A 19,536-nucleotide genomic window follows, 5' to 3' on the forward strand; every position below is an offset into this window, starting at 1 on the left:
TTCATTTTATATAGGTATATATTGCATACGTATTTTAATATTACTATGTATACACTTTTCACTCTTATCATTATACTTACTTTAATATATATATAGCACTATTAGTATTTTTAATATTATGTTTACGTTACTTCATCTGTTATTATTATATGTTTATATGTATATTTGTTCTTTTTATTTCGTGTTTGATACTATTATTACGCTTAATATATCGCATGCATTGTCATTGTTTTTAATATTATTGTCGTATTTATTATGTGCCTCGATGAATTTCTAATTCTTATTTTTTATTTCCCGCCCATTTTATATCATCTCGCTGTTCACCGTTTTAAAATGTTTATTCATGTTTTTTATTTATTTCAATAAGCAAGGCAACGTACTGATTTAACATTGAGTCATCGATTTCATCGCTATGTTGGGTGAACATCAATCGACTTGTGTTAAAACGGTATGTCCTTCTCAAAAATCAAAAAGATTAAAAAGTTCTCGTGTTTCAATCGGATCACGACTAAATGTTACATCAAACTCGTATTTTTAAAAAAATCAAAACAACGCGTGTTTTACAAGATACCAATTTTGGGCGTCGCGAGGGTGCTAATACCTTCCTCGCGCGTAACCAACTCCCGAACCCTACTTTACTCTGATTTGCGCGTAGACCCACATTTGGCATTCACTTTTGTTCGAGGATAAATTTTCTTTAAAAAAAAGATGATTTATTAGGTGTCCGATCACACCTAGAAAAAGGATCGGTGGTGACTCCTTTTTTAAATAAAATCGAAAGTCAGTTTTTAAATTTTCAAATAATCACCATAATTAGCGACCAAGCTAAAATTTTTACGTCGCTACAGTATGAACATGTTCCCTTTAGTCTACAATCATATATATATGTATACATATATATAATATATCACTTTCCATAAATAAACCCTGCTAGATTAGCTTTGCAAATCCCTACCACCCGATCTCTTTTTACTAATTACTGTTATTTTGCCAATAGAATTCTGGTTTTCTGGAAAATATAGGAAGAAAGTGAAAGAAGATGCCAGTGGCTCCTACAAGCACTAAATGCAGTAAGAAAGAAGTCAAAAGAGGAGGTTCGACAGCTGAAGAAGACCAACAGCTTGCTCAAGTAGTCGAAACATGGCCCAAAGAGGTGGAAAACAGTTGCAGCAAAAGCTGGTTCATAAAGAATACATGTTCGAGCGCAATTGTTACAATGACCCTTTAGAATGATTAAAGGAAAACATGGGTTAAAATGATATTTGGACCCTTTAAAATAAGAATTTCTTGAGTTAAAAAATTTGGACCAAAAGCCCTAGTGGAATAATACTTTAAGTTCCAAAAACTAAATTTAGCCCTCAACATTTACTAAAGTTTTAAAATTTTGAAAATATTGAGAGTTAAATTTATTGAAATTTTTAGAATTTGAATTAAAATGACAAAGTTTGTAAACAGGGCAAAGCAAGAAAGTTTTTTTAGGAGGGGCCGAATGAAATTTTAATTTTTAATAGCCTATATCTTTATAATTTTTAAAGGATTAAATTAAATTCTTATAATTTTAAGGGGGCTAAAGTACAACTTTACCTTTACTAATTTAAAATTTTAAAATTTTCTAAAAGGCTAAAACAAATTTTTTTTTCCATTTTAGGGGGTCGGGCCCTGCCAGCCCCCTGGATTCGCCTCTATTTGTAAATATTGAGAGCTACATTTGTTGATTTTTTTTATTATGTTTAGAATCAAAATAATAAAATATATAAACATTAAAAGACTAAATTTGTTAATTTTCATAATGGATTAATATAATTATTTCTGTGTAATATTCAATATAAAATCGTGATAATTTATATAATATTATTAATAAAATTTAACTACAATGGTGAACTTGAGGTCAATATTTCATATTCTATTGAGAAGAATTATATAGTAAATAGTAGTCATAGTCTATTTTTTATTCGATTATAAACTTGAAATATTTTAATAAAATTGTTTATAATTGAGTCATTTTCTAAATTTATTTTTAAAACTTGGGACCAATGGAGAAGAAAGGTCTTTTGGAAATTAGAAATTGATGTAAACTATAATTAATATTGTTCATTTAGCTTCCAAAATATCTGAATGAACCATATTTTGAACATAAAAGCATTTCATATTATTAATAAGTTACAACTTGATTGAGAATTATTATTATTTTGAATGAGGGAATATATTTTTTTATGTAAAAAATAAAAAGATAATTTGTCCTACGCTACCTCTAATCAATTTATGATTAATAATAACAATTAGACGGCTCCCTACCACACTCTTAAATAATGTTGGTGTGTGGGGATAAAATAAATTTATGAGAAATGAAATTTCACTTCTATTTATAGGAATTCTTGAAGAGACATAAGTATTCAAGGGATACTTATTTGGATAGTCACATCTATTAAAAATGAATACCATTATTCATTACATATTACTTTAATAATTATATATTTTTTTGTTAATAATCAATTAACATAATTATCATTCACAGGAAACATCACTCATCACTATAAATAGTGACGACCTAAGTAGTTAGTGTTGTACCAGTAGACATATCGTTTTTCTATTAGTATTGGTACTCGTTTGTTTTGGTGTACTGTTTCAAACTCTTCGTTTGGGTCAGAAGGCTTATTTGAAAAATAAAAGGGTTTGGAAAAAAATATAGGCTCAGAAAATGGGCTTGACAAAAAAAAGGTCCGTTTAGAAAACGAGTTGAGTTTTGGGTAAAATTTTTTTTACCCTGACCCGACCTGACCAGGCCTAAATTTTCAATTAAAAAAATGCTATTTTTTATGCTACTTTTTTCCATGTTTTTCAATTAAAAAAACATATACGATCAAAGCTCCATATTTTACATTGTTTAACTAGATCAAATATTTATAGGAGGTAAATATGCTAAAATTTAAAAAATATATAATCTCTTAAAAATTAATTTAAAATTTGATTTTACAAGTACAATATAATTAAATTTCTAAATAAATAAAAATTTAATTTCGTAATAATTTTTTAATTAAAATAAAATTCTAACTAAACTATGTTAAACATAAAGAGCTCCAACTTGTATGATGTTCCAAACAATTTTAAAATATGCATGTTGTGCATCTTCTTGACTCCATCAAGTCTTTCCAACTCTTTCTTTTCCAAGATGATATAATAATCAATGATGAAACATGAAAGTTGTAGTTTTGTGTGGAAAAAATTTCCTGAAAAATAATTGCCATGGAAATTTCATGAGTTCTTCCCTTTTGTCAAATGTTTTCTCGTTTTATATATATTTTTAACAATGCATTTGAAATTTTCACCCTATAATATGATTTAATTGTACATGTCAATTGTCAAGCTTTGAAAGTTCTGCTATTTTTTAAAATCGCAACACACATGGATTGCCCTATAAATAGTAGCCTAAAATGAAGATTATGCTTCACTCATCCTATAAATTTTATCTAATATATTGTCCAAAATGAAAGCAATATTTCTCATACTACGCATTCTCTTGGCTTCCATTCTAGCGTTTCCCACTTCCACCATGGCTCGAGAACTGGCTGAGAAGGGTAAGAACAATCATAGTTTGTTAATAATACCCATATATTTCCTTTAATTTCCGGTTTATTTTATTGTTTGTTAATTCTGTAGAGGCAAACCCATCTCCAACTCAATGTGCACTAGATCCTAATCGGAGCTGTACTCCAATGACTCCTCCTAAGTGCCCAGCTTACAGTCGAAACTGCCATTAATATTATGTTCTGGAATATTATGTTTAATAAATTTGCCAACTTTTGTGTGTTATTGGCAAAGGAAATTAGAATCTAAAGTTTCATGTATGGTTTGTGTTTGATTCATGTGATTGTGATGTTATTTCTACTGCTTGAGATATGAAAATAATAAAGAAAAGCTTGCATATTATATATATCTTTCTCATATATATATATTTTTTATATTTTCTCAATGCTCCATAAGATAATTTTGGATGGATGGCATGATATAAATATAATGAAAATAAAAAAATTATAATATATATTTTCTTTTGAAATATATGAGATGTCTTTATTTAAATCCTCAATATTTATAGTCTGCCATCTCCGTTTTAGCTGGAAATGCGAGGCATACTCTATAAATCTCCACATTGACTCGTATCTGACTTAACTCCATTGCCAAGCCCTATCATGAGCCTAATCTGATTTTCATCGGATACTTACCAAGTCCAAAGAAATATTATAATAAATTAAATATTTTAATTTGAAAGTTTATTTTAGTTAACCAATTTTAATACTTCTAGAATTAAGATATGATATATATCCACGATATGTTATCTTTAGTGTATTCAAACTATCAAAATATTTGATATGTTATTTAAAAAAATAACTTTAAAAAAAATGCAATTTCTCTATCAATACATTTTAAAAAAAATACATTCCATACCAACACAATACATATATATATATATATATATATATATATTTAAAATCATTCATTTTAACTTGAAATCATATATATATTATTACAAGGTTCTAATGAAATAAATATTCAAGTTTACATTACAATAATTTTTGAAGCATGACACCCTTTATTTCAAGCACTTATTTTCAGTTTGAGTAAATTACTCTCTTTCTCCTTATCTTTTAATTTTTTTTATTTTATGTCTTTTGTTTAAATTTATTTTCTTTAGAATTTTTTATATATTAAATATAAAGTTGATTTTAAATAAATTATATTTTTATTTTAAGAATTTACTCAATTGAATTGAGTTTTATATTAAAACTAATTAATATTAAATTTTTGAGCTTAAAAACATTTATTAAAGTAAATTTATATTTTGTTCAAATATGATAAAAGTTAATTATATTCATTGATCAAAATTAGAGGAAAAATGAATATAGATTTACAAAAAAAATTGAGAATTAAAAATTTTGACATTAAAATAAATTAGTTTTTTAAAACAAAATAAATTAAATTTTAAAAATATATAAAGTAAATAACCTATAAAAATATTAATATTATTATTCTAAACAATCAACCCCTACATTGTAGAGGAATACAAACCGATAAATATATATAATAGCCATTTATGCATTTCATTGCAACATGAAACACTTTTATTACAATAGAGAAATTACTGTATAAAATAAAGATATTATCTCTTTTCAATAGTTTTATGCTACAATAGTAATTTTATCCTAAATTTTAAAATTTTAATTTGAATTTAAATTTTTTCAAAATGAAAATACTCAGGCATAAAATTATTAGATAAGGGATATAGATACCATATTCAATTTGGCTACAATATAATAATTATTGAGGGGGCCAAATCTTAGACACTACAATAAGCTTTAAGACGAGATATAACAACCCCAGATTTAAAATCAGCTTTAGCCATTTCGGAGGAGAAAATTTTCAAAAATTCTTCATGGTCATGAGGTTTGAAAAGAATGGGATTGTTGTCATCGACAAGCTCATTTGGAACTTTTATTACGTAGCCTTCTCTTGGCCTTGTAAATAGTCCCAAGCTATACCTATCATCGTTACCCTTCATCATGACACGATGATAAGGCGAAGACAATCGACCATTTAACCATACCTGCAACAATATAAAAGTTTTATGTTTAAGTCAAGCTATTTAAACACTTGTGCTCCCTTTGGTTATTAGTCTAATAACATGATAAAAAAATAATAATCATATCAAACTTAATATTGATGATGTGAAAATAAGGGGAACTTACGCTAAGGCACTCTCCAATCATGACTATGAAAGAGCTGGATGAAAGCTTCATATTCATCCATTCACCATATTTGTTTTGAATCTCCAATCCATTAACCTCGTCTTGATACAAAAGGGTCATCATATTTTGGTCACAGTGTGCAGGTGCCATCATGGTTTGCTCCTTGGTTTTTGGCTTTTCATATTTCATGATTCTTAGTTGATAATTTGTGGTGTCAGTGAGCTCATCCATGTATTTCTCAAGCCCAAAACTCTCCAAGATCATCTTCAAAATTTTCTTCTCTAAATCTGATGTTAGTTGAATGAAGGATGCCAGAGTTTTACTGCCAAATACAAAGTAAATAATTAATAAAAACCAAGTCAAGTGGTTTTGCTAAAGGGGTTTTTGCAATATTTAAATTAGATTGTATTTTATTTTTTTATTCAAAAAATGAAAAAATTCAACTATGTATATTAAATTAAAAAGTAAATTAATTTTTTGTATTAAAAATTATCCTTCTCTATTATTAAAAACTGGTTTGGTGAACGAAATAATCATACGGTTACACGTGACTACCATGTGTTACTCGTGCCGGGATATAGGGATTAGTTTTCAATAATAGAAATTGATTAATAGAAGGATTAGCTTATTCTTTAACTTAACATAAAATGACTAATTTACCCAATTATTTAATAGAGAGGACAAAATTAAATCTAACTTCTAGCACAATTTCCTTACCTGAAACTTATATTTCCTTGAGGCCATAAACTGGTGGTGAGGCACTGTTCAATGTTTTCAGCAATATGAGCATCATCCACCGCCATGCTTTGAAACAAACCAGATGGAGAACACGAATAGCCACGAAAGGGCTTGTCGGAAACACACAGTTTTTTTGTTTCTAATGGCAAGTCAAAGACCTCTTGCAAAGCCCCAAATACTGCCTTTCGAAGCTCCAGGATTGGATCAAACAAAGCCTCGAAACAACCGTACTCCTCGAGTGCTTCCCGAATTTGGGATTTCACGAAATCCCATTCGGGGCTGCCCGCTTTCAGGTTTTGGTTTGAGAAATCTATGACTGGAACCATTGCCTGAGTTTTTGAGCTCATCTCTGTGTTTATATCAAACAATAATGCTTGAATGGTACCGTTTAGATACAATCCAGGAGATTTATAATTGCGTCCCTCCTTGCAAATCAAAGGAAAGTAGAATTTTTTTTGTGATAAAAAACAAATCGCTATTATACAAATAATTTATACAAATAATGCTTGAATGGTACCTTTTAGATACAATCCAACTTTCCCAGTTGGGATTGTTTTTTTCCTGGTTTTTTGTTATTTGTCTGCAAGTAGCAGCCGGCCGTCACAAATCACATAGACACTGTTACTGGATTAATTTGAATTCTTTATCCTGTTATTTTTACATAGACACTGACGACTTCGATATGCTTACGAATTATATTATTTATTATATGAGGGACGAAGTTATAAATTATTTTTGGAATCAGAATTAAATTGTATATTTTTATAATAGTAAAAATATAATTTTATCATTTTAATAGTTTATATATTTATAATTTTTAAACGATTAAATCAAAATTTTATCATTTTTAGACGTTAAAGTACAATTTTAACATTATTAATTTAAAATTTTATATTTAAAGAGACCTAAAAAGAAAATTTTCCATTCTAAAGGAGTTGGACCCCTGCCAGCCTCTTGGTTTCTCCTCTCTATCATATATTACAACATAAATTTCTAATTTGTTTAGGGTTTAGCTAAGAAAAATTGAAATGTGACAAATAAAGAAAGTATTTGTGGAAAGGAAAATTGCAATATAAATCCTTCTGTCTTTTTAATATAAATTTTAATGGGATATTTCATTGTAAGTGTTTCCAATTTATTTATAATTAATGATTCAACTTATAATTTACCTAACAAATTACTATAAATTTTTAAAACCGTGTACATAAAGTGAATTATTAACATGTAAAAGTATATATAAATTTATAATACCGTAAGTAAAAAATTATATGAACATGAACCTATAAAAAAAATTGGTTGGATATTGTAATAGCCAACCGAATAGTGAGTGGTTTAGCAGCCTCCATTTATTCAACGAGTTTTTATTTTTCATGATTTTTTTTTCAATATCTAAAATTATTCATAATCTCTCTTAAAACTCAAATACGAAGATAAATACACTTTAATGTGCTCGAGTCCACGTCCTTTTGCATTGATAGCAATACCGATACCAACCGAGTTAAGGCTTTGTCAAACTTTCATGATTTTTTTAGATTTAAAAGTTTAGAAGTTAATGTAGAAAATTAATTAAAAAAAATTAAAAAAGGATGAACTTTGTTATGAGGATAAAATTTTGAGAAAAGATGAACATCTGCTGACAACAATGATACATTTTTTTCTCAGCCAATGTAAAATTTTTATTAAATCCCACAAAGGGAGGACAAACCAAAAGGTTAGAGATAAAGAACATACATCATGCTTAAAGACAACAACAATACAACTACAGTCACCTACAAAACACACACCAACACAAAATAGCATATCGAAACATGTACAACCCCTCAAAAAATCAACGAAAATCACCCTGTCAAAGTGTTAAATAATGTGATGTCATCAATGTTGTATTTGATAAAAGTGATTAAGATGGATGAATCTAGGGAGACTAGTAGTCATTTGATTAACATGCATGGATGTGCTTATCTAAGATGCATGTATGTGTTAGAGTCTTATTAATTACTAGATGCATGAATAGGGTTTGTATGTGATGAAACCATGGTAGAAGAAGAATGAAAAGAGATGTCCTCTAATGTTTTCCAAAAACAATCATGTGATACCAAGGTCCCAATTTGATTTAAACCATAAGTGGCCAGTACACAATGGTCATAACCAAATTGCCAAAGCACCATTAATGAAAAATAACTAATCAGTCTCCAAATATCAGTTAATGGAACCCAAAAATGGTTCCCACGTTCGATTAAAATTGAACTCTTGAGCATCTATGGGCCTCTCCAACCTATATTTGAGTGAGTTAGAGTATTGAAGAAAAAACTTATTCATCTATATGCTTGAAACTAAACCAGGAACTTCTCTAGAATTTAGAAAACGAGCACATCAAAGGTACATGGACTTTCTGAAAGTACTTGCATTGCACTCAAAATGATGTCTCATCCATACAAACAAAATTTGGATACAACTGAAGACACGTCCCTCACCTCTCTATGTAATGTAATTAAGAGACATGATAGTTTCAGCTAAAAAAGCAGGTGTTAAATTCATCCCACCTTCTATCTTGTAAAGGAAATCCTCGAGCCACAAATTAGCATGCCCCAACACCTTCAGAAAGACTAACAATCCTATTATAAATTTAAGAAAAAGAAAGAGGAATGAATTTTTGTATGTCTATTGTTTTACAAATGCTAGGTATTTTTACCATTAGGAACTATGCATGAAAACTAACTAGACAAAAATCCTAAATTATAGCCTACTTTGCATGCTAGAATAAGATTTACATTCTAGAATTAGATTAATATAGATTTACATTAACATTCCTCCCTCAAACTCAAGGTGGTGTTGTGGACCGTTGCTTGATTTTGGAAACTAAGTCTTGAAATTTGATTGGAGGATGTGTCTTTGTGAAAATGTTTACAATTTGAGCTGATGATGAGACAAAAGTAAGGTGTAGAGTGCCTTGAGTAACATGATGTCGTGCAAAATGACAATAAATCTCTATGTGTTTTGCACGCTCATGAAACACATCATTATGAGCGAACCGAATTGCACTGCGATTATCACAATGTAGGATTGTAGCAGGGAGACGAGAGTCTCATATCTTAAAGTAGTCAGTGTAGCTAAAGTAACTTCGAAGTGGCTTTAGCAAGAGCATGATATTCGGATTCGGTGTTGGAGTGAGCAACAACAATCTATTTCTTACTTTGCCAAGAAATGGGGGAATCACCTAGAAAGAAACAATAACTAGTGGCTGAACATTGATAGTAGGATCTCTTACCCAGTCAACGTTAGAATATCTGGCAAGAACCAAGGAGGAGTAAGCAGAGAAATGAAGACCACAAAAAAGTGTACCTTTGACATATCAAAGAATACGAAGAACTATTAAAAAATGAGATGATCTAGGAGATTCAAGAACTGACTAACTAGATGAACTACATCAGTGATATCAGGTCGAATCATTATAAGGTAGGTTAGGTTGTCGATAAGCTATCGGTACAAAGTAGGGTAAGAAAGAGTAGTTCCATCTATGGAGTAAGTTTGACATTTTGTTCCAAGAGAGTAAGGACAATCTTATTGTCAGTAATATTGGCACGAGAAAGTAAATCAGAGGCATATTTTGCCTGAGAAAGATAGTAGCCATCATCATCAAAGAAAACCTTAAGACCCCCCCAAAAAACTAAGAGACCTAAGATCCTTCATCTCAAAATGTTGACTAAGGTACTATTGCAGTTCAATAATGCCATTTTTGTCATCCCCTTTGATAATCATATCATCCACATAGAGAAGAAGTAAGACCATACCATAATTAGAGCGTCGAATAAATCATGCAAAATCATGAGGACTTGATACAAAGCCAAATGCAAATATAGTAGAGCTGAATCCGAAAAAACCAAGCTCGAAGGTCCTTTTCAAACCATACAAAGCACGCTAAAGTTTGCACACTTGATTGAGAGAATGAGAAAAACCTGGTGGAGGATGCATGTAGATTTTCTACTGTTAATCACCATTAAGAAAGGCATTCTTGACAATGCAATTTGCAGTGTTTTTACTGTAGATATAGCCAGTAGACTACAAATAGAAGTGAGATGAGCCACAGGAGAAAACATTTGCTTATAGTCAATACCATACTCCTAGATGTATTCCATGACTACAAGTCGGGCTTTATAGCACTCAACAAATCCATTAGAACAGATCTTGATCTTGTACACCCATTTATAGCCAATCAGTATCTTGCTAGGAGGAAGATCAACAGATCCCAAGTACGAGTTTTCTTCAGTGCTTGAAGCTAGTCAAACATTGCTTGCTGCCAAGAAGGATCAGTACTAGCCTATAACAGCCCGATTTTTAATGGTGTCAAAAATAGTGGTTTTGGACCATAATTCTTACATGTTATTATGTAAATATCAATTATTTAATATTTTATGAAGTCATTAGTGTCGTATTAAATTTTGATTTAGAAATTTTATCGTTTAGTTAATTAATTAAAGAAAAATAATTAATTTCTAATAGGTGGAAAAGTTGTTTATTATTGATTTATTTTAACAATAGCCTAAATAAGTAAAGTAGGGGGTTTATGTTGCAATTAGTCCATAATTAAGCAATATGGACGGTAAAGAGAGAAAAAAATATTAAATTGATGTTTTATAATGTTATAATTACATTGAATAAAGATGATAATAATAATAAAAGTAAAGTAAAATAAAAGTGGGGTAGTTGTCATCTTCTTTATTTTTCTTAGGTTTTGGCCAAAACACCATTGTTCTAAGACTGGGAGCTTTGGTTTTTGCTATTCTTGAATGCATGTAAGTGTATTTTAGTTTATTTTTCATGATTTGTATGTTTTTGAGTTAGTTGAAATGGTATTTATCTAGTATAGGGATTAATTTATGAAATTGATGAAGTTTAGAAAAAAAATGCCCATTGATGTTTTGGTGTTTCTTGATGTTTATGTTTTGGATTGAAGTTAAATGATGAATTTTTAACTATTTTGTAAAGTATGTTTGAGTGATTTTTAAGATTAGGGATTAAATAAATAGAATGTTGAAATTACTAGATGTTGAAATTACTAGGTTTTCTTGGAAATTTTAGCATGAGTGGGAGTTGGTTTGGAGTAGTTAAAATTGGGTTCTATGGGGAAAAGGGGTTAATTTTAGAAATAATAATTACGTTTTGGTCTTAGGGACCAAATTGAGTAAAATATAAAAGTTTGAGGCTAATGTATAAATATCATAAATAAGAAATTAGATGTATTAAATTGAATAGAATGAGAAAATTGAGGCTAATAATTGAAATAAATTATATTATAGATCAAGATCAAGTTGATAATTGTGGAAAAGGGAAGGTTGTTGATCAGTCCTTGGACTTTTGTTGTTTCTGCAGTTTGACCCTAATAAGTTTGTACGGTTTTATTTTGTATCATTTAATCATTTAATTATTTATGAATTGAAATTACTAAATGATTTGAAATCCTATTGAATGTTGTTACGGGATAAATAAGTGAACTGATGAACGTAGGATAGGATACGATTGACATGCCAATAGGTTATATCGCGCTATACGAGGTTGATTAACATTGAGATGATGATTCTGTTTTACTATTGTTTGCTGAATATACCAAAGTTCAACATTTTTTTGCAAACTATTGCGTTATATTACAGTGATTTAGGTGTGTTTCGGGGGCAGATGTAAAGCCTTTAAACTTGACACTTAGTGCCGATGTGTGTTTCAGAGGGATGCTAGCCTAGGGGCTTGGCACTTGGTGCCTAGGTGTGTTTTCAGATGGTTAGCTCATTTGAGTTTATTGGTGTGTCTGGATAGTTAACCATGTATCCTGGTCCGTTATAACATTCATCGAGTTTATTTTCGATGGTATAATGTAATTGATTGGCTTGTTCTATTGTAATTAAGTTTAAAACTTACCCATGGTTTGATTATGGATGACAGGATTATAATCTATGTCTTTTCTGTATTCTATATTAGATAAGTTTATTTGGTAAGTTAATTGTTTTAAATTCGTTTACAAAGCTTAAGTAAGCTTACTCGTGTTTTTCTATTGTTTTCTTGTAGATACGTTTTGTTGATACGGGCGACCGGGTCGACTCAAAGGATCACACTACCCAGAAATCTTTTGGTAGTTTTTTGAATGTTTAACTTGAGGGGTTATATGGCATGTAATAGGTGAATTGAATTTATGTTGATTATATGTGAAGATGTAAAAGATGGATGATACTTGTCTTAGTTAGTTTTTGGGCATTTGTAAATATGATGTTAGGTTTGTTACATATGTGTGTATGGAACTTGCTTGGTATATGTAAATAAGCCTTATAAAGTGTGAATATTGTTAAGTGCTTTATGAGTTGAAATAAGTAGTGTTTTGGTATGAACTGTTATTAATGGTTGTGTATTTGAATGATTATAATATGGTTTGAACATGATAATGATTTGATAATTGAATTATGGTGTCAATGAGGGTACATTGGTTAGGCACTTAGGATGGATGTTTTGACATGTTTTAAGCTTGTTTAATCGTGTTTTAAGTGAGCTTAATTGATGGTAATTAGGTTGCTTGATGTCTAAGTAATCATGTTTTGGTAAACTTGATTTTGAAGGTACATTTTGGTGCACACGGACTGTCACATGGCTGTGTGCCACGCATGGTCTCTCCACATGGCCATGTATCATTTATAGCTTTGAGTATAGGTTTCATATAGTCTGAGACACGGCTTGCGAAACTACCGTGTGACCTAACATCGAATGTACACACGAGCTGGCACATGGCCTGTGACACGACCGTGTGACCTTATTTTGAATATTCACACGAGCAAACACACAGTTTGAGACATGGCTGTGTATCCTGACCTTGAATGTCTAGATGGTCTGGGTTATTTCACACGGCCGTGTGACATCTGTTTCTCAAAATTTTCAAGTTTTTCTTAAAATTTCTATTTTGCTTCAAATTGATCCTGGGTTGATTCCAATTTTTTTAAGGCCTCATAAACCGGATTTAAGGCTTGTAAGTGTATTTTTATTTTGGTTTGAATGAATTAATGAATGTTACTAATTATTTTTCATATATATTCTGATTTATTCAGTAATGCTCCGTAACCCTAATCCAACGACGGAGACGGGCTAGGGGTGTTGCATAGCCTCACGGTAAGATTGGAGCTCATGGAGAATGACAAGGGAAGAAAATCAATGATAATATTTTAAGTGAGAAGGTGGTTCTCTTACTCGATTAGACCAATGAATAACATAAGTAGGAACAGGATATTCAACTGGTTCAAATTTAGTGGATGTAGAAGTGGAAGATGGAAGAAAACTGAGCTCATAGGATTCATCAGAACAGGGAAACAACTCAATAGAAGAATTTGTGAAAAAATATAGAGAAAAAGACAACGAAGAATGAAATGTGTACAAAGAAGAAAACTTAACATTCTCCCAAAAGGTAACATGTAGGAGATAGGATATTGGATCCCAACAACTCTAGTCTTTATGCTCAATGTCAAAAAAACAACAAAGACGAGCATGAGGTTCAAGTTTATTATGTTCATGAGGTTGGAGGAGTACAAAACAAGCACATCCAAAGGTTTTGAAAATTGAATAATCTAGAGGGTTGTAAAAAAGGCATTCATTCAGAGAGAGATCATTAAGAACTTTAGTGTGTGTATGGTTGATTGTTTGGACAACATATAAAGTAGCTTCCCCCTAGAATTTTTCAAGACATTTGGTTGAAAGTAGGAGGGCCATAGTGGAGTCCAAGATGTGTCTATGTTTGTGCTTAGCTCGACCATTTTGTTGAGAAGTATAGGGCTAAGAACATTGAACTCGAGTGCCTTGTTGAGAAAAGAATTGAAGAAGAGATGATTCTTTTTATTCTGCAACATTATTAGTATGAAAAGTTTTTATAGTAGAATAAAATTAAGTTTTGATCATATTAAAAAAAGTATTAGTAATAGCAGATAATTCAAAACTATTTTTCATAAAGTAAATCCACATAAAATGAGAGTAGTCATCAATAAAAATAACGAAATACTGAGAATCAATTATAACAGTAGAAACATGGGAAGGACCCCAATTGTTAGAGTAAATAAGTGTTATTAGTAAAAGAAAAAGTTGGTTGTTTAGCAAGTTGCACTCAAAATATTTAAACAACTCAAATTTGGTGGATCCTAATAATCTGCGAAACACTAATAGACGAAGTTTACTTTCAAAGGCATGACTAAGTCAAAAATGCCACTGAAGTAAAGAAGGTCATAAGATGGTGATAGCAAAGATAGTTTCATGAGGTAGATGTAGCATAACAAGCTCAGATAATCTTTCTAGTTTCTGAACTGTTCTAAGAATCTTCCTCGTAGCTAGATCCTGCACTTGACAACTAGATGAAGAAAAAATAACTGTATGACTAAGATCACAAAGCTGTCTAATAGAAATGAGGTTAAAAGCTAACACAGTAGATGTCGAGGAGATTAAGGGTGGAAGTGGATAGATGACTTATATATGTGAAGGCATTTGTGTATCATTAGTTGTATGAAGAGGTAGAAGAAAGGAGGTACAGACATGTGTGAAGAAATTTTGTAAATTAGGTGTCATATGATTATAACAAGCAGAATCGAAAAGCCAAGTAAAATTACCCGAAATAACAAATAGGATGGAATGTAAAGAGGAACTAGAAGATAAAACTTGTTTCAGGAGAGGTACTAAGCCACTTAATGAGAGGGAAGTAGAATCTGTGGAAGCAACAATAACAACTGATGAACTAGGAATAGGAAAAACACCTTTGGAGTTAGAAGATCCACCAACCTTTGTAGTTTCACTGATTTGACGACAATTTTTACAGAAAACCTTGCTAAGGGTAAGTAAAATCCATTTTTCCCATGATAGAGACAAATCAAATAAAAATAGAGCGAATAAATAAGAGTAGATTGATGGAAATTGTGAGAGCGGTTTGGTCAAAAAAGTATTCAATGGCTCAAAATGGCTTGAGTATGATAGTTTGGCTTAGAGGTGGCTCGGCTTAGGCAAAGAAAGGCAAAGCATGAGAAAAAGAGGATAAAACTAAAAATAGGACCAAAAAAATAAAGGAAAAAAATAAGAAGGGGAACCTAAGCTCTTGATACCATGTTATAAACTTATAAAAAAGAAAAAGAAATGAATTTATGTATGTCTATTGCTGTACAAGTGCTAGGTATTTATACTAGTACCTATGAACTATACATGAAAACTAACTAGACAAAAATCTTAGATTATAGCCTAATTTGCATGCTAGAATCATGTTATAATCAGATTTACATGCTAGAATCAAGCTAGAATTAGATTAATACAGATTAATTTACATTAACAAATCCATATAGATCAGATGCAAACAATAATAAATTCCTTTCTCCACCGGTATTCTTGAGGACTTGCTTGATGGTATACCAAGTGTAACAGTCCTGTTTTCAGTTGTGTTGGAAACGGTGGTTTTGGAACCCCAATTCCAATGATCGAGTTCATAAATATTATTATTTAATATTTATTAGGTTAGTATAAAGTTTAATTAAAATTTGGTCTACTAATTTTTTTCATTCAAATAGTTAATTAAGGTATAAGAACTAAATTGTAAAAGTAGTAAAAGTTAGTCACTATAGATTTTAAATAGCTAAGGGATCAAAATGATGAATAGACCATTGTCAAAAGTCCAAGCGGTGGTGGATGGTTCCATACTCCATTAAATTTTGGGATAACTACTATTAGGCCTCTAATTAATTAAGGTTTAATTGAAATAAAAGTTGATTAATTAATTGATGGACCAATTAAGCAATAAGACCATTTTTAAATGCTCAAGCAGTGGTGGGTGACATCTAGCAAGCCGTTGTTAGATTCCAAACCATTCAACCCTTCAAAATTGATCTAGAATTGAATCAATCGAAAATATAATTGAAAAAGGGTAAAATTGTAGATTGGTCCTTAACATATTCTAATGATTTTATAATCTTAAATAGAAAGTGTTACAACGTTATAATTTTTAACATCATTCATTTAACTTAAAATCATATATATAATATTACAATATTCTAACTAAATAAAAAAAATAAATATTCATGTTTATATTACAATTTTTTAATACATGATACTCTTTATTTCAAACACTTATTTTCAATTTTAGTAAATTACATTTTTTGCGCCTTGCCTTTTAATTTTTTTAATTATTTCATGTCTTTTGTTCAAATTTATTTTCTTTAAAATTTTTATATATTAAATATAAAATTTATTTTAAATAAATTATCTTTTTATTTTAAGAATTTACTCAATTGAATTACCTTTTATATTAAAAATACTTAATATCAAAATTTTAAGCTTAAAAACATTTATCAAAAGTAAATTTAGATTTTGCTCAAATATAATAAATTTTAATTACATTTATTTATTAAAGTAGAGAAAAGATAATTATAAAATTATAAAAAAAATTGAGTATTAAAAATTTATTAAAATAAATTAGTTTTTTTTGGTTCAAAAAATAAATAAATTTAACAATATATATAAAGTAAAAAACCTATAAAATATTAATAATATTTTTTAAATTATAACAAATTAATATTAATATTTAAACTAGGAAGAATTTTTGCAGTACTTTAATATTAAATATTTTTAAGTTTAAATAACATTTATATAATATATTTAAATTTATTTAAATAAATTTAAAAATATTTTGAAATTTCTTTTTTTTTTCAATTCAATTCATTAATGACTTTAGAGAAAAACTAATGCTATAAAAAATTATAAAATTAATATATACATCTAACCCATACATGGAAAGAGAATCCAAACCTATATATATATATAATATCCATTTAAGCATTCCATTGCATTTTGGATACATAAAACATGAAATTCTACATATACATATATATAGAAAGACCTCAAATAATTTGATTACAATATAATAATTATTGATGGCCAAATTTTAAACATTGCAATAAGCAATTTGGCTACGATATAGTATAATTATCAAGCTTACACACATAATTTTATAACATAGTAATTATTGATTGCCAAATCTTAAACATTGCAATAAGCAATTTGGCTACAATATATAGTAATTATGGACAGGCCAAATCTTAGACAGCACAATAAGTTTTAAGACGAGATATAGCAGCCCCAGATTTAACAACACCTTTAGCGACTTCGGAGGAAAAATATTTCAAAAATTCTTCATGATCATGAGGTTTGAAGAGCATGGGGTTTTTGTCATCCACAAGTTCAGTTGGAACCTTTACCATGTAGCCTCCTCTTACAGTTGCAAACAGTCCAAGGCTATACCTATCATCGTTACCCTTCATCAAGACACGATGATAAGGCGAAGATAATCGACCATTTAACCATACCTGCAACAATATAAAAGTTTATGTTTAAGTCAAGCTATTTAAACAGTTGTGACCAGTTTTGTTATTAGTTGGTATAAAATTTTTTATTTATTATGTATCTATTGTTAGATATAACATAAAGGATATTTAGTATAAGCTTAATTTGAAACTAGAGATACGAGTAAAAATTATTGTAAGAATTTAGACATTTTGCTCCTCTTTGCTAGAAATAAATCATGTGAATGACTACCAATTGAATTAATATTTTGCTAACATATATATTAAAAATTAATACTTGATTATATCAAAATAAGTTGAACTTACGCAAAGGCACTCTCCAATTATGACTATGAAAGAGTTGGGGGAAAGCTTCAAATTCATCCATTCACCATCTTTGCTTTGAATCTTCAATCCATTAACCTCGTTTTGATACAAAAGGGTCATTATATTAGAGTCACTATGTGCAGGTACCCCAATGGTTTGCTCGTTGGCTTTTGGCTTTTCATATTTCATGATCCTCAGTTGATAGCTTGCGATGTCAGTGAGCTCATCCATGTATTTCTCAAGCCCAAAACTCTCCAAAATCATCTTCAAAATTGTCTTTTCTAACTCTGATGTTAGTTGAATGAAAGATGCCAGAGTTTTACTGCCAAATACAAAGCAAATAATTAATAAAATCCAAGTCTAGTAGTTTTGCTAAAGGGGCTTTTGCATATTTAAAATTAAAAATCAGATTATATTTTATCCCTGTAATCTAACTTCTAGAGGGGACAATTTCCGTACCTGAAACTTATATTTCCTTGAGTCCATAAACTGGTGGTGAGGCATTGTTCAATGTTTTCAGCAATATGAGCATCATCCACCGCCATGCTTTGAAACACACCAGATGGAGAACACGAATAGCCACGAAAGGGCTTGTCGGAAACACAGTTTTTTTGTTTGTAAAGGCAAGTCAAAGACCTCTTGCAAAGCCCCAAATACGGCCTTTCGTAGCTCCAGGATTGGATCAAACAAAGCTGCGAAACAACCGTACCCCTCCAGTGCTTCCCGAACTTGGGATTTCACTAAATCCCATTCGGGGCTGCCCGGTTTCAGGTTTTGGTTTGAGAAATCTATGACTGGAACCATTGCCTGAGTTGTTGAGCTCATCTCTGCGTTTATATCAAACAATAATGCTTGAATGGTACCTTTTATATACAATTCAGGAGATTTTTAAACTATTATACAAATAATTTATACAATGAATAGCGATATTAACTTTCCCAGTAAGGTTGTTTTTTTTCCTTTTATTTTTTTTTTGTTATTCGTTAGCAGCCGGCCGTCACAAATCACAACCATTTGGATTAATCTGTTTACATAGACACTGACGGTTTCGATATGCTTACGAATGATATATATGTATATATACTATATATTATATACTATTTTAACTATCGCGATAACATTTGAATTGAATATTTTAATAGATAATCTATAAAAATAGTAATTTTTGTTTGCCTTAAGTTACATTTTAGTCATTTATGTTTGAAATGTTACGTTTTAGTCACTTATGTTATTATTTTGTTACGACGTGGTCACTCTACCATTAAGTTCCGTTATCTCTCTAACGATAATCTTACGTGGCAGTCCAACTAGATTTTAGGTGCCAACTTGAATTTCTAAATAGAATGAAAATATATTTTTAATTAAAAATTTAATTAATTAAAATTTTTAAACCTAAACCTTAA

General features: G+C 29.9%; 2 protein-coding genes and 1 long non-coding RNA gene across 3 annotated transcripts; 1 reads left to right on the forward strand and 2 right to left on the reverse strand.

Moving 5' to 3' along the window:
* Positions 1 to 3,392: 3,392 nt before the first annotated feature.
* On the forward strand, positions 3,393 to 3,927 carry LOC107952150 (uncharacterized). The gene is made up of 2 exons (XR_001698795.2): positions 3,393 to 3,575; positions 3,658 to 3,927. It is a non-coding gene; the product is annotated as an uncharacterized lncRNA (long non-coding RNA).
* Positions 3,928 to 4,998: 1,071 nt separating this feature from the next.
* LOC107952147 (probable 2-oxoglutarate-dependent dioxygenase AOP1) lies at positions 4,999 to 6,880 on the reverse strand. Its single transcript, XM_041110794.1, has 3 exons — positions 6,459 to 6,880; positions 5,742 to 6,063; positions 4,999 to 5,599 (listed from the first exon to the last, which is right to left on the reverse strand). The coding sequence occupies exons 1-3, from the start codon at positions 6,824 to 6,826 to the stop codon at positions 5,333 to 5,335; spliced, it is 957 nt and encodes a 318-aa protein (XP_040966728.1). The 5' UTR covers positions 6,827 to 6,880; the 3' UTR covers positions 4,999 to 5,332.
* Positions 6,881 to 17,563: 10,683 nt separating this feature from the next.
* LOC107952508 (probable 2-oxoglutarate-dependent dioxygenase AOP1) lies at positions 17,564 to 18,804 on the reverse strand. The gene is made up of 3 exons (XM_041111130.1): positions 18,593 to 18,804; positions 18,134 to 18,455; positions 17,564 to 17,830 (listed from the first exon to the last, which is right to left on the reverse strand). The coding sequence occupies exons 1-3, from the start codon at positions 18,676 to 18,678 to the stop codon at positions 17,564 to 17,566; spliced, it is 675 nt and encodes a 224-aa protein (XP_040967064.1). The 5' UTR covers positions 18,679 to 18,804.
* Between the last annotated feature and the right edge of the window lie 732 nt (positions 18,805 to 19,536).

Source organism: Gossypium hirsutum, chromosome A04 (genome assembly GCF_007990345.1).
Source record: "Gossypium hirsutum isolate 1008001.06 chromosome A04, Gossypium_hirsutum_v2.1, whole genome shotgun sequence".
Lineage (NCBI taxonomy): Eukaryota > Viridiplantae > Streptophyta > Magnoliopsida > Malvales > Malvaceae > Gossypium > Gossypium hirsutum.